Consider the following 18,485-nt stretch of genomic DNA (forward strand, 5'->3'; position numbering starts at 1 on the left):
CCCCATCTGATTTGATTGATGCACACGGATCCCATTCTCGCTCACTCACTCATTCAGACACCCATCCATATATTTATATGGCTTTTCTACCTCTTCTCAACAAGTAAAAAGTGCATAGCGGCATATGCAATAACGATGAAAACGCCAGAGAATATGCCCAGGCCAATAACGTCGTGCCACAGACCCAGGGTATTGAAGCCGAACGCGCTCAGTATCGAGGCGCCAGGGACTTCGATGTCAAGACCGTATTTGTGGTCGATGAGAGTGAGGTATGTTACTTCGTTGACGATTAGACCTTCGAAGCCGTAGTGGAAGATGGAGAGCTGTTGATGAAACATATATACTTTAGCGTTATTGAATTGAATTTAACTTTAATTTTAATTTTTTTAAAAGAAAATTTTTTGTGAGGGAGGGAGGGGGGAGGGGGGGCTTGAAGTTGGGTTGGATTCTGGATGGAAATGGAATGGGAAATACGTACCACTTGAAGCCAAAGTGCAGATTTCGGAATTGCATCGCGGTTGAGAAGGAGGCCAGCAAACAGGAGACTGAATAGCATCACCAGGCTGCCCATCAGATTTGCGACACTGCCATCTTTGAAGACGATCCCGATAGTCAGGCAGATGCAAGCTGCAGCGAGGTTGAACAGTAGGAGAATGAGCATAAATCTGAGGAATTCGGGCCACGCGGGGATCAGCCCAACCATCGGGTATACGATGATGCCCATGAGGATTGGTGGGATAAGGCGTAACGGGACGATGTCGAAGGCGACCTTTGAGGCAAAATAGGTTATTGGTGAATAATATCCGTTAGCACGTTCGCGGACGAAGAGTAATCGTTCGGTTGAGAAGACGTTTAGGCTAGTTAGGGTGCTGAAGCCGAAGAGGGCGAGGAGGAAAAAGAACAGGCCCAGTCTATTTTGGAAACCCTTTATGTCGTCTGTTAGTCCGTAGAAGAGAAATCCGGAAAGCACCGCGAGCACGATAGCGATTGCATAGTGGGTGAGCATGAGCATGGGGTTTCGATATAGATTGCGCCATGTCCGTTGGGAAAGGATGGTGAATTGCCTGAAAAGGCCAACTTTGGCATAGCCAGTCATTGGTTTATTTAAGGACCCGTTTGCTTCCAGTCCCGAGCTCGTAAATCCGTTTGCTTCTGCGGCCATGTTGACGGCGGCATTGATCTCGTCACGCACGGATGCTGCGACATTCGATTCGATGTAGCTGGAGACTAGATGATCAAGGTCGGTGCCGAATCCCGCTGAAGACGGAGGAGGATGATCTGGGTCATCGAGAACTCGCAAAGTAACATTGTTTGGTTGGCGTGATCGATGTTGGCCGTTCCCAGAAAGACTACCGACTATGTGTTCTTCGTCCTCAGTGCGTAAAGTAGAGGGCGTACCCACTTCAGCAGCCTTCCTCCTTGTATAGAGCTGCTTGTCCTGTCGTTGTTTGAGTGACTCTTTACGTTTACTGATTGGACGGAATCCCGATTCGTTAGGTCTGTCCGAGCTGCTATTGTCCACGGAAGCGTTCGACACACTCGCGATAGATTTAACCGCTCGTAAGCTGCTAGTCGCGGTTCTGGCAGCATCGTGGTTGACATCCAAATGAATTTCATCTTCATACCGTGAGTGAGTGTTACTAGCATGCATGGTCAAATCAACAAGATAGTCTGCGATATTAAAGCCAGAGGGACACGAATATCCGATATGGTCGAAATATGGTTGGCAGCTGGCGAATGGGCCAGAGTAAACGGTTTTTCCCTCAGCCAGTAAGATTAATTGATCGAATAATGCCACAATATTCGAGCGGGGCTGGTGGATTGTAAAGATGACGGTGCGGTTGAAATTTTTAGCCAAGGTCACCAAGCACTCAACAACATTAAACGCATTGAAAGCATCCTGCAAAGAGTCAATAATGGATTTACTAAAGTGGGCAGCGAAAGATTTCGGTTCGGGGGAGGGGGGAGGAGACATACCAGGCCACTAGTAGGTTCATCCAAGAACAAAATGCTAGGGCTCGTCACAAGTTCGCATGCTATACCAACACGTCTCTTTTCCCCGCCAGAGATACCGCGCCCTCTTCCCTCCTCAGATCCGATCATTTGATCTTTAATATGATAGATCCCAAGCTGCTTCTCGACTTCAAAAACTTTCTGCTCCTTTGCAGCCCTACTCATATTCCGGGGCAACCTGAGTAATGCGCTGGTCAAAATTGTCTCATGGACTGTGAGAGTCGGTAACATCGTGTCCTCCTGATCAACAAATCCTATGACACTACGATATTCATCGTCATCGACCTTCTCTCCATTCACATAAAAGACACCTTCCACCGCGCCACGTTTGTTCTTTCTAGCTAGAATATCTAAGAATGTTGTCTTTCCTGCACCAGAGGCCCCCATAATGGCCATAAGTTGGCCTGGATGAGCAGAACCTTGAATTCCTGAAAGGATTTGCCTCCCGTTAAAATAGTAGGCAACGTTTTCAAAGTGTAGCGAGGCGGGTTTGTGGTCGACCATGAGTTTCGCACCTTCATCATCGGAGTCATCGAGCGGTAAGGAAATATAATCACGATAGGCCGAGCGTCTAGACAGATACCATACACCCATGATAACGGCCACAATGAAAAGAGAGCAACTCGCGATTACTCCCGAAATGAGCGGAGTATTGATAACTTTCACCGGTGGTTTATAACCTGGAAGATCAGTCTTATACAAACACTCTCCCGACCGGCATGCTAAAAAGATAGCCGGGTCGCCAAAGATATTCTTGATCATGTCATTCATAACTGGCTCTGAGAATCGGCTTCCATCCTCGCTACTACCTCCGAGAGTTGACGTAGACGTAAACGTAGCTGGTCCCTTAATCTCCTCCTTCAAAAAGTCGCTCAGGTCAAGTGCATCCTTCTGACACAGCATCCTTTCAGCAATACATCGACAGCTTACGTTCTCACAGGTATAAGTCGTCTTGTTCTGGGAGTATGTACTCTCCATACCCCATTTGCAGGTGTCCAAATTGCAGTAGAACGATTCAACTTGGGTCAACCCAGACTAGATTCCATGTCAGCAGGTGCGATATTGAACAAGCAAAAAGGTATTATTAAGGTTTAAAGGATATGGATAAAGGAAGAACATACACTGAAAATTGCACTTATGGTCCGACTCTTTACAAGAAAATGTAACCTCCGGTTTCTGATCACCAAGCATATCAACAATTTTGCGATTAGTCACCGCGCACATCTGATAATTCTCTTTCTGGGTAACGCCATCCTTGTAGCATACGCCTCCCTCGCCCTCCGGCATCATAGAATTGCAGACATTGTCCGTTTTGCAAACATTACAGTTGACACCCTCCCAACCCTCTGTACAATTGCAGTATTTTCCTTTCCGGGGTGCTCTCTCTTTCCCATCCGGCAAGGAGCCGCAGAGAGGGAGGGTACAATCATCCCCTCCAAATCCGGCAGGACAATCGCATTTCCCGTTGTATTTATTGCAGGTTGCGAACTGGTGGCACTGGAAGGCTTCGAGCTCGCAGTTAAAGCACGGAGGGCAGTCTTTCGGACGATCGTCCTGAAGGAGCACGCGCGATGAGAGAAGCAGGGAGGAATCTGAATAATTGGAAAAGGCCGAGGCAAGCCATGGTAGTGATGACGAGGCGAGGATAGAGGCGTAGAGGAAGGAGCTTGCGAGCGAAGGGGGTCGCATCGCGGAGGGCTACAGACAGGGCAAAATAGACGATGGGCGCATATACACAGGGCCGAGGAGACGATGAAGCAAGGATGACACCAAATACCGTGGATTATGGTAGGGAGACAGAATAGTTATTGGTGATGTCAGAGCATAAAGGCGGAGTTGCAGGATGGAAACCTAGTTCATGAGGAGCAAGAGGCGTAGTTGGCGATAGGCACCCACCTCGATTGGTTCGTTATTTCTCTTGTTGCGGAACCCAAGCATCCGCATACAGTTAGCGATCACGAGCGGCTATGATAACTCCTGTACTCGAAGATGGACGGGCCGCAGGAGTCGACGCTGCGGAAGTGCTGGATGAGGAGCCGTTGGAGCCAGTTGAGGAGGCTGGAACTGCTGGAGCGGCATGACGTTGCCTCGGGACCAGCGTAGTCAGAGCTTAGTCAACGCAACAGGCACGAGGCTCAGCGATGCCTCAGGCGAAGATCAATGAACTAGTACTAGTTAGTACTAGTTAGCGAGAAGTGACGTCGTCGCCTACACAGCATAGTTCTCTGAACCCTTCACCTCTCAATAATCAATACAGTTTGATGATCCTCTGGCAGAAACAGAACCGACACGGACCGTCGTGGTCATGACAAACGAGCATATGAAAGACGCATACAAAGCACTAGCCACCAAGCCAAAGGATCCTATCGCTATTGTTCCCCCCTGCAGCGACGAATCAGTATGGGGTTATCCCACTTACCAGCAGCCTAAATGCAACGGCGTTGATGAGATTAAGGAAGTTGTGGATATTATAGGCGCCGCAGAGATTCCTCCATGAAAACAAGCCAGCCAACATCCAACCCCAATCCAGTACCCCAAATGCCAACAGCCCCAAAGTGAAGCGTAATGTCTCCAGCCCCAGCTCCCTCCCCATCTCCCTCCAAGACCTCCAATTGCTCTCTGACAACCCATCATCCTCTTCCTCGAACAACAATGAAAATGGCATCGTTATCCACGAAGTTCCTATCCAGAGCTATGGATTACGGTCCACAATACGGCTCAGAGCAGTTGTGCATCCGCATATCTAACCTGTAGTCCGTGAAAAGATCAACCCCGCTCTCGCCAGAGAATGTGCTGGTAACACCCGGCGCATCGCTAGCGAATTTCCTAATATTCTACGGCATGTACGATCGTGGCGATCATGACATATGCCAATATCCTACGTATCAACAGCCGTATACGCAGCCTACAGCGTTGAGGGCGGATGTAAGTCTGTGGAAGACGAAGGGGGAAGATAAGTGGCGGCCGGACATTGAGGGAGCTGAGCGTGGGATGATGGCGCCAGTGGGGTTTTGAGGGGTTTTTTTTTTTTTTTTTTTTTTGAGATGGCATTGATTAGTCCTGAATAGAATAGAATGGCATAGAATGGATATCGTTTTCATATACTTGATCACGATAAATTTCGTGTTCTCCTCGATCATCCCCCTTCAACGCTCAAATCCATCGTCCAAATCGCGCGCGAACACTCCATAACTATCATCAGAGACGAAGTCTACAGACCGCTCTTCCACTCCATCACCCCTGCCGACCCGGAGTTTCCCCCAATCCGTGATGACTCCGGGTTACGCGAACGTGATCGTCTCCGGCTCGATGTCCAAAGCTTACCCCCTCGCCGGCATTCGGGTCGGCTGGCTCTCGCGTCACCCAACGTCGACTTGGTTCGGGCATGCGAGGCCTGGCGCGCCTACACAATCGTCTCAGCAAGCCAGATCGACCGGCAGATCGCCCTCTACGCGCTGCATGAGGGGCGCTTGCACAACCTGCTCAAGAGCAATAATGCGCTCGCGCGGCATAACCTGGCGCTGCCGGAAGGGGTTATTGAGCAGAATCGGTGGGCTTGTGAGTCGGCGAAACCCGTGGCCGGGTCTGTGGCGTGTGTGAGGTTTTCGAAGATGGGGAGGCTGGTGGATGATGTGGTGTTTCGTGAGAAGTTGTTTGAGTAGGAAGGGGTGTTGGTTATGGCGGGGAGTGCATGTTTTGGGGATGCGGGCGGGACCGGGAATTCCAGGAGTATGTGAGGATTGGGTTTGTTCTGGATACAGGGGTGCTGGAACGGGAAGCTGAGGGCGTTTTTGAAGCAACAAGTGTATCTGTCAGCATATAAAATGGAATCATGTTGTCTGTGTCTGGTACGAGTGGGTTTAAACCACCGTAACATGTCTGAATAATAATACTCAAAAACTCTAATTTTGTGGTCAACGACAAACTGGAAATCGTATCCTCGGAAACCGAAACAGGGCGCCGGCAACCCATATCCTTGCTCGCGCCTCGGTGCGGATTGCGAGGAACCTGAACTCGGCATTCTTTCAGCTTGGCCACGGCGAACAATGGTGAGGAATCCCGAGAGGGTCGCAGCGACAGAGAACGATTCTCCCCAGTCAAATCGGCGCATTTGGGTGCTGCCCTGCGAAGGCGGTGGTCGAAGACGCAGCATGTGCCACGGCGCAGATTATTGGATAAGAGTCTATAGAGTTAGCCGACGGGCGGTTGAGTTTGCCAGGCGGGCCACGTGACGAGCGGCGGATGACTCGAGGCTCTTTGGACCCTATTCCTCCTAAGCTTCATCCTTCTTGAGCCACCGTGAAGACGATTGCTGGCACGGGATAGAGAAACTCGCGCTGTGGAGAACGATCCTCAGCGGGGTTCCTTGCCATTTGCCATTCACTGGTGTACGGACTCTCCTCCGCAACATGGCGATGGTTTTGACTCTGCCGGCCCTGAGCCGAGCTATCTCACAGCTCGGTATCCCCACCGATCGCAGGAATGAACCATGGACAGGCTTCCGCCAAACAATTGAAATAACTGATGGTGGCCTCCATTCCACGCCGAGCTAAGCCCCCCCTTTTATTTTTTTTGGTTTTTTTTTTTTTTTTGGTTTGTTCGGTTTTATTTTTTGTGGTCTTCTTATGCGCCATGACTTCGCTTGTTAGATGCTCCAATATCGGAATTTGCTCGACAGTCCAATCCTCGAAATAGTGCGTCTGCTTCCCCGTAGTGAAGTTGGCCCTCCTATCGAGTCAACACAGAAATAGCAGTGTTATTTGCCAGGTCCATCTGGACGACGCTTGTGAGACGTGATGAAGGGTGTGAAAAACCGTCGCCTTCAGTCTCTCGCAGAACAAATACTCAGGCAGAAAGCACTTTCGTTCAGTATTTTCCCCCTCCCTCTCCCAATACCTTCTTTTTCTTTTTCTTTTTCTTTCTCTTTTTTCCTTTCTCATTTTATCTCGTTCGTTGACTTTTGGCCTCGACTTCAAGTTTGCGGGGGATAACCGCGTTCATTTCATCTCCTCCATTTTCTTTCCACGCCACAAATGGGTCTCGCAGGTACGATCCCCTTCTCCATGATTCCCTCTTCCATAGCTCTCATGTCAATCAATAAACGAGCCGAAACCACCAACTAATGATGCGCAAGCAGAGGTTCCCTTATCCCTCGCTGTGCCAGCGGCCGCTGCCTCCATTGCCTATTCGAACGCACGATGGGGCATCTGGGAAGACATCAATGTGTTCTATTCGGCAGCTCGTTGCACCCTCGACCGTATGATAGCTGAGCGGAGGGACCAGTGCAATCTATTCTACGTCATGGAAAGAAACGCACTGGATAAGTGCACTGCCAACCGCCCTTCCCTTGTGTACGACCAGCAAACCTGGACCTTCCACGAATTATACACCACCTCTCTGCGCTATGGCACCTGGTTGAGAAATACCCATGGCATCAAGACGGGCGATGTGGTAATCATGGATTTGATGAACTCCTCTGCATTCGTCTTTATGTGGATGGGGTTGTGGAGTATTGGCGCGAGGCCAGCTTTGATCAATTATAACTTGGCCAAGGCGTCTCTGGTGCATTGTGTTAAGGTGTCGACTGCCCAGATCCTATTTGCTGAGCGCGAGTTGCAGGAGGAGTTTTTCCCACCAGAGCAGTTGGAGATGTTTAGCAGGCCGGACTTCCGAGAAGGGGGTGGCTCTGTCCAAGTTGTGTTCTATGATAAGGCGTTGGAGAGGGAGATCCTGTTGACGCCGGCCGAACGGGCACCAAATTCGAGTCGGCCCGGATCAGAGTCAAGTGATATGGGTAAGTAAATTACTTTTGCGCCAATAGCTTTTTCTCTTTGCCCAGGTATGTCTAACTGTTCGTAGCCACTCTAATATATACTAGCGGCACAACGGGATTGCCAAAGGCTGTCATTGTTAGCTGGTATAAATGTATCATGGCCGCTGGATTCGTTAGCAAATGGATAGGTTTGAAAACGACGGATCGCGTTTATACGGTATGTCGAATTTCGCTATAATCCCCATTGTGGTGTTTTTGCGATGCAGTGTATTCTGCGCGTACATCTACACAGTAGATACATGCGTTTTTCTTTTCTTTTTTCTTTTTTTTTTTTTTTTTTTTTTTTTTTTTTTTTTTTTTTGGTTCCTCTTCAGTCAAGAATGTCCAAACTGATATTTCATAGTGCATGCCACTTTACCACTCCACAGCCGCCATTCTAGGTTATTTAGCATGCATGGTTTCGACAACAACCATCATCATCGGCCGCAAGTTCTCCGCCAGCAAATTCTGGAAAGAAGTCCGCAACAACGAGGCAACCGTCGTTCAGTATGTTGGTGAAACCCTTCGATATCTGCTCGCAACACCACGCGAAATCGACCCTGTCAGTGGGGAGAATCTTGACCTCAAGCACAACGTACGCATGCTCTACGGGAACGGCCTGGGACCTGACGTTTGGAATCGCATTAAAGAGAGGTTCAACGTGCCGATGATCTGCGAATTCTATGCCTCGACAGAGGGCACCGCCGGCCTCTGGAACAGGTCCGGCAACGACTTCACAGCTGGAGCCATCGGAAAGAACGGCCCGGTTGCCGAGATAATAGCCGGCCACACTGTCGCGGTCGTCGAGTTAGACTATGAGACTGAACTGCCGCGGCGCGATCCCAAGACGGGTTTCTGCAAGAAGGTCCCCAGGGGAGAGCCGGGCGAGCTCCTCTTCCAACTCTACGCCCCGAACATCAAGTCGACCTTCCAGGGCTATTTCAACAACCGCAGTGCGACAGAGGGCAAGATAATGCGCAACGTGCTGAGGAAGGGGGATGTGTGGTTCCGTACCGGCGACGTTATGCGCTGGGACTTTGAGGGCCGCTGGTATTTCTCCGACCGCATCGGCGACACATTCCGCTGGCGCAGCGAGAACGTGTCCACCAACGAAGTCTCCGAAGTCCTCGGCAAGCACCCCGAAGTGCTCGAAGCGAACGTCTACGGCGTCGAATTGCCGAAACACGACGGCCGTGCTGGATGTGCTGCCATCGTGTTCCGTGACCAGGCAAAGATCATCCCTCCGCCCAACAGTGAACATGAGGACGCATCGGAAGTACCGATTCTGGAGCCGTCATCAACCGTGCTGCGCTCCTTGGCTCTACTTGCGTCGGAGAATCTGCCCAAGTATGCCGTCCCACTATTTCTCAGGGTAACGAGAGGCACACAGTCGACAGGCAATAATAAGCAACAGAAACATGTGCTGAGAAAGGAAGGGGTGGATGTGGATTTGTTGAGCAAGAAGGGGGTGGATGATCTGCTATACTGGTTTAGAGGGGGCGAGTATGTCCCGTTTGGGAAGAAAGAGTGGGAAACTGTGAAAGAGGGGCGAGCCAAGCTGTAAAAGTTTTTTTCGAGAGGAGTGAAGAGGACGACGATACCTAAATGGTGTTGTGCTTTGATGAGCGAGCAAGGCCTTGAGGTCCTGAATTTCGATTATGTACATAGTTTTCTTTATCATTTTTTTTTTTTACCCCTTTCGATTGGCAGGCATGCTTTACGTATTTGCATTTTCTCTCATTGTGTTTTTCCTTGGGTGCATTTGCTATGTTCTTTTGTTACAGATTCGAGGAACAGAGGACAGGAGGATATACCCCTAGACTTGAAGCGGACGCCCAAAATACCCACCAAAGTAGCGGACTCTGTATCGAGCATGTACTACTGTACTTAGGCTAATGAGTTTTGCATTGTTTTAATAAAACTTGCCAGAGATTTTATCGTTTCGATTGTCGGTTCATTTCGTTTTATATTTTGCCTCAGATTGATATATGTTCGTAAGGGGAGGCGATGATTGAGAGGGGGCAAGAGAAGTTTGACGTTCAGTCAACAGTCTCGTATGCAGCAAAATCCTCAGTCGGAAGCTAGATACGAGAAGACGAGTTGAAATAAATAAGCGACGACTTTCGAACGTGCGAAAATACTACCACGACTCCTCCTTGTCGGGTATGCACTTCACGGGCATCAAGTCTGCGGGCAACCTACGCGTAGACAAGGAATGAATGACGTTACTCTGACAATGACCCCACTTCCAGGCAAAGCGATAGATAGCATTGCTCTCAGGGTCCCTCATGGCTCAAAAGGGATTTAGTTGCCGATGCTTGAGAACCTTGCCAGGTAACTTCGAGCATATCTGCACCTCGAGTACCGTGCTGGCTGTTCTTCAAAGTTGGGATGTTGGTGCTGCAGCAGACGGTGCCCGACGCGAGGCGAGGGGACAGGATAACGGCCCGGGAGAGGGCATTCGTGCGAGGATAGTTGCATAGTTGCATCGTAGCATCGTTGCATACAGGGCGTTGGTGGGAATGGGAATGGGAATGGGAATGGATGGACGTTGGATGGCCGAAATATATTGTGGCGGACGTAAAGCTTGCGAAAACAGAATTTTCTGCCACCCCCTGAAAAATAGTAGCAAAACACCGCAGAAATAACCAAAATATCCACGTATCTCTAGAATCATTCAAATATCATCCAATTCATTCAAATATGCATCTTTATCATCAAATCTGTCAATATGCCCTGCAACACCCACTGTTCTACTGCCTTGCAAGCTTGTAAAAGGACTCCAACTATCCTGCACCTTCATCTGCTCAAACCACCTGTTCCAAATGTTCCAGATAATGACAAGAATTCAACTGATGATGAGAAGCAGGATAAGAAGGAGGAGGAGGAGAAGGAGAAAAAGAAGACACAGTTAGAAGATTCTTGATTTCTGCAAACACTTACCTCTGAGCCTGAGATCTCATTCAGACTTGTAATGCACTCGCTTATTATTTCCTTATTATATTATCTTTGCTTATTCTTACCTCTTTCCATTATGTTCTCACTACCGCTATTTCTCTATGTATATATATATGGATGTATGTATTTTGCACATCTTCTTTTCTCTTTCTTTTCCTTCTTAGCGATTAGCTACTACTACTACTACTATTACTACTATTGTTATTATCATCCACTACGCTATCTACTATCTTCCACTATTCACTCTTCACACTGTCATCACCCCTCACAAAAAATCTCACAATGTTTGTGAATGATGAGAAAAGTAATTAATTATTCATTATTAAATAATGATAATTTCATTAACATTTAAGTAGTATTCAGACATATATAAATTTATTGAATCTTTTTATATTATAAAATCTCTAATATATATTATAGTTAAAATATTTATCAACATTTATTATAGATAAAATTAATCATTTATAAAATTGTTTATAAAGTTTTCTAATACAATAAAAGAATTCTCTTTTTGATCATTCATATCATCAATTTGCAATATATTCATTCACAGTACTTTCATGTAAAAAAATAAATTAATTAAATTGATATTGATTAATTTGAATATATCATTAAATTTAAAATTTCTCATTGCATTGACTGATCACAGATTCAATTTATATTAAATAGAATTAATAAATTAACAAGTTTTATAAATGACAATTATAATAATTAATCATCTTTTTTTATATCAAATTCAATTTTTTCAATAATTTAAATATTGATTGAAAGTGAATATCAATATCAAATTCATTTTTCATAAAGTAAACAATCTCATCACAATATATAATTGAATATGTTTTAAAAAAGTTTTTTAAATCTGATAAGATATTCAGTGTGATCTTTAACTTTACATTTCATATTGAATGAGAACTTCTAGCAGTTTCAAAACAGTGAATATTTCATTGAATTTAATATACAATGATCAGATGACACTCAATGATCTGTGCAATCTGAGCAGATATATAATCATTGTTTAGAAGATGTACAATCTCATTGGTGGTAAATTCGCTGAGCTGGGGGGGCATATTGGCAGATTTGATGATAAAGGTGCGTATTTGAATGGATTGGATGATATTTGAATGATTTTAGAGATACGTGGATATTTTGGTTATTTCTGCGGTGTTTTGCTACTATTTTTCAGGGGGTGGCAGAAAATTCTGTTTTCGCAAGCTTTACGTCTGGGAGGTAGTGAGATGCGCTTGGCACGGTTACACCACTATGAGCGCAACCATTTATTTCGGAAAAGCGGCGACGAAATCTGCCATTCTCACGTTATTTAGTTATTCATTTTTGCACAAGTCTGAAAAAAAAAAGGAAAGAAAAGAACAAGAAAAAAGAAAGAAAAAATAGTATACAAACCTACCTGAGCTCAACCCGAAACACCACACTCCTGTACCCAAGTCCCACCAGGCTTCAATGGCTTCGCAAAACCAGCAAACCGCCTCCGGGGCGGTCGCTGGTAAACTCTGGGGCGGCAGGTTCACCGGTAAGCTGACATTTGACCAAACCTCCCTCTCCTTTAATCCCCATATACCCCTTGTCGAACGAATTGACTTTACCCCGCTGACCGTCTGACCTGGTATTATCATCTCCCTCCTCCAGGCGCCACCGACCCATTGATGGTCGCGTACAACGAGTCCATATACTTCGACCGCGCTTTCTACGCTCAGGATATTGCCGGCTCCATTGCCTTCGCGCGAGCAAATGTCACAACCGGGATCCTTACCAAGGATGAGTTCGGTTCCATTGAGACCGGACTGAGGAAAGTGCTGGAGGAATGGCGGACGGGAGTCTTTAAGATCGTCCCCGGCATCGATGAGGATATCCATACGGCGAACGAGCGCAGATTGGGGGAAATCATTGGCAAGGACATTGCTGGAAAGCTTCATACGTAAGGGCATTACATACATGAGCTTGTTCCTTCTTTCTTTTTTTGTCTCATCTCTTGGGACTGTCCTTTGCCGTTGTTTGGTCTACTTCTATACGCGCGGAGGGGGGGGGGGGGGCTAGGTGGGTTGGGAATCGTCGTGGAGTGAAACGTTTGTGTGTTTGCTCAGTAGCTGACGATTCCGTTGATCCAACAGTGGTCGCAGTCGAAATGACCAGGTCGCGACAGATTTGCGACTATGGCTTCGGGATGAGCTACGCGTGATCGAAACGTACCTTGTCGATTTATTAACGACCATTGCGGATCGGGCGAAGAATGATATCGACTATGTCATCCCCGGATACACCCACTTACAGCGCGGACAGGTAAAAATGCCTCCGCGAGCAACAGACGAGGAGACGAGGATATTTCATTTTGCTGACCTTCTACGCTTCTGCCACAGCCAGTTCGATGGAGCCACTGGATGCTCAGTTACGGCAGCTTTTTCATGAACGACCTGGAGCGTCTGCGCGAGGTTATAAAACACGTTAACCGCAGTCCTCTTGGCTGCGGAGCCTTGTCGGGAAATGCGTTTGGAATTGACCGAGAAGCCATGGCGAAAGAGCTGGGCTTTGACGGCCTGATCCCCAATAGCATGTCCGCGGTTGGAGACCGGGACTTCATTCTGGAAACAATGCAATGGGGCTCGTCATTGATGTTGCATATCTCCCGCTGGAGCGAGGATCTTATTGTTTACGGTACGACTGAATTTGGATTCGTCCGCCTGTCGGACGCCTACACCACGGGAAGCTCGTTGATGCCCCAGAAAAAGAATAGTATGTTGTTATCCTCCCTCGCCTTTCTTTGAATCAAAGTTCTTTACTGTAAAGGCTAGCAGAGGGGCCAACTCTGACACACACCGACAGGTGACTCCCTCGAGCTCCTACGAGGCAAGTGTGGGAGAATATTTGGTGGTATGGCCGGTCTCATGATGACCATCAAGGGCATTCCGTCAACATACAACAAGGACCTACAGGAGAGCGTGGAGCCGCTCCTCGAACACGTCAAGACGCTGAAGGATAGCTTGCTCATCGCAACCCGCGTGCTATCCACCCTAACCGTCTTCCCAGATAAAATGCGCCAGGCTCTAACCCCGGACATGCTGGCTACTGATCTGGCGGAATATCTCGTTCGGAAAGGTAACAAAGATTCAAGAACGTTTCCTTTTCAACCATATACCCCCTTATCTAAAACACAATTTTACCCCAATCGGGCACACAAAACACTCTAACCCCCCAAACTAATCGGCAATGCATGCATACAAAAACAGGCCTCCCCTTTCGCGAAACGCACCACATCGCCGGCCGCGTCGTGGCTCTTGCAGAAAACCAAGGGATCCCCATGGACAAATTGACCCTGGCGCAGCTGCAAAGCGTCGACAACCGGTTTGGCGACGATGTGCTGGAAGTTTTTGATTACGAGCGGTCTGTGGAGATGAAGGCAGCAATTGGGGGCACGAGCAGGTCGGCTGTTCTGGAGCAGATTGCGACGCTGCGGAAGGCACTTGGATGAAAATGGAACTGGAAGGGGAACTGGGGCGTAGGTTTTGGTTTTTCTTTTTTTACCTCTTTTTTTCCTTTTTTCCTTTTTTTTTTTTTTTTTTTTTTTTTTTTTTTTTCAAAACCTGACGTAGGATGAAGCAGATGTCGAAGTGGAGGGAGGGGGTTTAAGTTAGCGTTTTGGGTTAGTTAAGATTTCCCTACAGCGGAGGTAACATGCGTCAGCTACAGAAGAACTGCTGTAGGAATTTATTTTATTCATTTAACTATATTTATCTTCAAGAGTTCGGAGCACGAGAGGGGAGATGTGATAAGAAGCGAAGCGCTCCGTAGAGGACGTTCTTCCATTGTAACTATTTTTTTTTTTTTTTTTTTTTTTTTTTTGGCTCAACTACAGAGCAGTCCAACGATCGATGATAAAACAGCGATTTGTGGTTGTGGGGGGACGCACCAAGCCCCAGTTCAACGGATACGGATACGGATACGGATACGGCCATCACGCAATACTGTTTGGTACTGTAGTTACGTCGAGGGAACCAATATCCCCCATTATATTGAAATCTGGGCTGCGTCAGGAGTGGGGGGGGGGGGGTTTCTTTTCGAGGAGTAGGTGGATGGCAGTCTTCATATTTGGGAGATGAATGGTTCAAGCTTCGTCTCCGTCCATGAACGGTGTGGTACATGTCGTGTGCAGAGGATCTCTATTTGAGCTGGAAGAGTTAACTGTTGCTGCGAGACTTGACATCAGGGAAGCGATTTAGACTAAGTCTTCTGTGAATCAATCGGGCCCCACAGCACATCGTTCCTCTCCTCCCTCTCCTCCTGAGCCTGCATCGAAATCGGAAAGAAAAAGAAAAATAGTGGATGGCAAAAACCTCCACAAATGAGATCTGCAGCCTGAAAAAGCTTGATCGATCTTAGCCTGGACAGAGAAACAAACAATGTCCAAATCGTTGTTCTTCAACGAGGTCCAGTCATTACTCATGGATTGTTTGAACTCAAAACGGCGCAGCAGCAAACGTGAGTGCCTATTGATTGGGCGGAGTTAAATCAAGTGCAGTTGCAAATCCTGTTTCTGCATTGTCTCAAGATACGCTCATTCGACTGCTCTGGAATGGAGGTGTTTGGTCTCTCCTGCGGTGCATCTCGCTTACGGTACCGTTTAGGCTCTCAAGTTTATCTCCCGAGACAACAGGAGGGTTGTTGTTGTTGTTGTTCTTCATATTTTTTCTAAGGCCATATGCAGTCTGAGACTATGACAGCCTTCACCTCACTAGCCTACCCTTATGTTCGGCTACTCTCTAGTTACATTTCCCTATTCATAACTGAGTCATCCTTGATGGAGAGACTTCACTATACCATTCTGGATCTAGCCCTCAAGGGGGGCCTTGCCCCACAATTGCTCACGCAATACTAAGTAGTCCCTTGTCACTTGGACTAGACATGTAAGAATCACAACACCTTAGGATCCCACACTATACTGAATCCATCTAGACTATATACATAGTGTTGAACATTGCTCCACCCTGCAGTGGCAGTTACCAATAGAAATGAGATAAGGAAGGGTACCCAACAGGAGGGTAAAAAGTGCGCGGGATCACGCCTTATCATTTACTACTATCTCGAGCCATACATACATACTGGCTGGACTGGATTCGAGACCAGTCCAGCTGGAAATTGGGCATTCTCGATGCTGTGGACACATTGGCCGTGTCGGGAACGGAGTTCATGGCTGGTAGTTCATGGCTATCTATCGCCCTGCATAAGGTGTATGGTATGTTTGAAAAAAAAAAAAATTTACACACGCATTAGCAGGTAGTAGAGTACTGTACAGGACATGGAAAGGTGCATGGGGTAGATATCTCCGCTGCACCGAAGATCCATCCTCAAGGCGGGCTGCCAGTGATATTTTAATATACAAATATATCGTGCCCACCGGCAGCCGGGCAGGTCGGCTTCCGCAATACGTGCTGGGGAGTCGTCAGTCAGCGAGGTACTCCGTACAATGATAAGACGATTAAATACTCTCCACGCCGCCGTGAGAACACACGCAGGAAATGTACGCATGCTCACTGCTCAGCTACCTACTGCGTCAACCTTTGTTCTCTTTTCTTTTCTTTTCGGTTTTTAGAACCACCACCACATCGACATGTCACCATAATCTCCAATATCCGTGGACAAGCGCGTTGGAATTTAAGCTGGACGAGCTGAGCTCTCTACCTCCTGCCTGCCACCCATCGAAAGAGCCAGCCAGCAGCGTAAGCAAGGCAATAAGCAGCAGGGCCTTGACGCCACATGGAACTCTGCGGGGGCCCTTGTTACTTACTGCCCGTACCTAACCAACTGACTACAGAGGGGAAAAAAGCCAACGATCCAGCGAGTTACATGGCGTTTCTTTGTTGTTAAACACCAAGGGTTCGCATTATTGGCAATCGAGTATTACGCTTGTTCTTGCATCTTGGGTAACTTAGGTGGTGTGCAAGTAACGCTCCGGCCCAGCCAGCAACTGGGGACTGTACGGAGTAATAAAAACTTGTCTCTGAAACCCGGCTGTTTCAAGTCTTGGAAGCATAAACCGGTGTGTCCGCGCGGTGGATTTTACCCCGCGGATGAATTCGGACAAATTTAATGGACAGAGGACAGAGGACAGGGTGGTGTGCATGTTGCTCTCCTAGGAAACCATAGTATTTGTGGTTGAAGTGCAACTTTGAGAAGTAAATTTTTTATGCGGTAGTTAGTTAATGTTGGTCCAACAGTCTATTTTTTTTTTTTTTTTTTTTTTTTTTCCCTTCCAAACTCCCGTTGTTTATAGTATCTTAGATATCTATCTATAAAATTGCATTGGGCGCCAGGCAACAAACAAGCCCCTTATAAAAAAGAGAGAGAAAGGCCGTTAAAAAAACCTCTCCGGACTTTCAAAAAGAGATAAATAACTAGTGGGTAGATTAGTAGCTTCGTCCTGAGAAAACTCAACGGGAACAAATCCAAGGCATGAATCTATCTATCTATCTATCTGTCTTGTGGTTTGTCGGTTAACTACAGCTAAATAAGCTACATAATCTAGGCTGGCTAAGCTTTATGGGTTGGATTGGATTGGATTAGATTGGATTGGGAGCATGGAGGATGCACGTGGAAATATCAAATCAACCTTCAACCTTGGAAGAAGTTATACCTAGGTAAACCACGGTACGGAGTATGGTTCTATGGTTCTCTTTTTTTTTTTTTTCCCTTTCCGCCCCCACCGACGATGGAGGGCTGGTTTGCGGCGGTTGAGATGGATTGGATGAGCGAGCTGCAGAGCGAGTGTTAGATGTTAAGATCTACGCTGCGTAGGTAGTTACTATGCAGGTGTATGTCGTCGTTGACGCTTATCAGGCTAGTCAGTCCTCTGTCGTGGAACAAAAATTGCTAACTACGGAGTACTAGATCAGTAGTTAACTACTTGAGAGAATCATGACTACCAGGTAAAAGGCGAAAAGTTGGATAAATGGTTGCATGTACAGAAGTATATATATATATATATATATATATGCAAGCAGGAGACCATGCATGATAACCGTCATAAGTCTGTGGCTGGATGTATTAATCAAACATCGTAGACCCTGGGGGCCAGAGTGATGGATGCTGATGCTGATGCTGATGCTGATGCTGATGATGTCCACCTTAGCTTCGGCGATTAACTACAATTACTATTATTTAATACCCTTTCTCTTTCCAAAGAGGCTTTTATCTAACCAAAACTCAACAAACACTCTTCACGACCAAAGTGAGCAAGCGGCGTTTCAGTCTTGAGAGAGAGCTTGCAGTACGGAGTACTCCGTAGTTAAGTTATTGACAGGGCGATTTATAACCCCCGTCCTCAGGGCGGATGCTTTCTGCCTACGTGCGTATCTCTGTCGAGCGATGGATGGCACATATAGCGTAATCACGACTTCTCATCATCATCATCATACAGCGTACAACTTCGAGGAGGGGAGCGGAAACAATTTTCGCCAGGGGCTGGATGCTGTGATTGGCCTCCGCAAGCGAAGAGAAGCCGGGGGCGATGAGATAAATAAAGAAAGGACAACGGCAGGATGGGCAAATAAAGGGGGGGGGGGGGGGGAGGGGGTATGCATGCGATTACTCAAATAAAGCATTAGAGGTATCCGCAAGGCTGAACATTATCGATGAGATGTATATGCTAGCGGATGTATGGGATGTTTTGGCTGAGGGCAGAGGATTCTTTCTCCTC

The 18,485-nt window shown here is 47.1% G+C and overlaps 4 protein-coding genes across 4 annotated transcripts; 3 read left to right on the forward strand and 1 right to left on the reverse strand.

Moving 5' to 3' along the window:
* Positions 1 to 86: 86 nt before the first annotated feature.
* Positions 87 to 3,702, reverse strand: HCAG_07802 (conserved hypothetical protein; the record flags this gene model as incomplete). Its single annotated transcript, XM_001537443.1, has 5 exons — positions 87 to 323; positions 479 to 1,900; positions 1,978 to 2,904; positions 2,944 to 3,048; positions 3,280 to 3,702. The coding sequence occupies 5 exons, from the start codon at positions 3,700 to 3,702 to the stop codon at positions 87 to 89; spliced, it is 3,114 nt and encodes a 1,037-aa protein (XP_001537493.1).
* Positions 3,703 to 4,671: 969 nt separating this feature from the next.
* HCAG_07803 (predicted protein) lies at positions 4,672 to 5,675 on the forward strand (the record flags this gene model as incomplete). The annotated part of the gene is made up of 3 exons (XM_001537444.1): positions 4,672 to 4,742; positions 4,779 to 4,938; positions 5,097 to 5,675. 3 exons carry the CDS (start codon positions 4,672 to 4,674, stop codon positions 5,673 to 5,675), a joined length of 810 nt encoding a protein of 269 aa, XP_001537494.1.
* Positions 5,676 to 7,046: 1,371 nt separating this feature from the next.
* Positions 7,047 to 9,389, forward strand: HCAG_07804 (conserved hypothetical protein; the record flags this gene model as incomplete). Its single annotated transcript, XM_001537445.1, has 4 exons — positions 7,047 to 7,059; positions 7,151 to 7,807; positions 7,873 to 8,003; positions 8,190 to 9,389. The coding sequence occupies 4 exons, from the start codon at positions 7,047 to 7,049 to the stop codon at positions 9,387 to 9,389; spliced, it is 2,001 nt and encodes a 666-aa protein (XP_001537495.1).
* A 2,852-nt stretch (positions 9,390 to 12,241) lies between these two features.
* Positions 12,242 to 14,264, forward strand: HCAG_07805 (argininosuccinate lyase; the record flags this gene model as incomplete). Its single annotated transcript, XM_001537446.1, has 6 exons — positions 12,242 to 12,311; positions 12,428 to 12,716; positions 12,910 to 13,078; positions 13,156 to 13,528; positions 13,619 to 13,891; positions 14,023 to 14,264. The coding sequence occupies 6 exons, from the start codon at positions 12,242 to 12,244 to the stop codon at positions 14,262 to 14,264; spliced, it is 1,416 nt and encodes a 471-aa protein (XP_001537496.1).
* Between the last annotated feature and the right edge of the window lie 4,221 nt (positions 14,265 to 18,485).

Source organism: Histoplasma capsulatum, genomic scaffold (assembly GCF_000149585.1).
Source record: "Histoplasma capsulatum NAm1 scaffold_9 genomic scaffold, whole genome shotgun sequence".
Lineage (NCBI taxonomy): Eukaryota > Fungi > Ascomycota > Eurotiomycetes > Onygenales > Ajellomycetaceae > Histoplasma > Histoplasma mississippiense.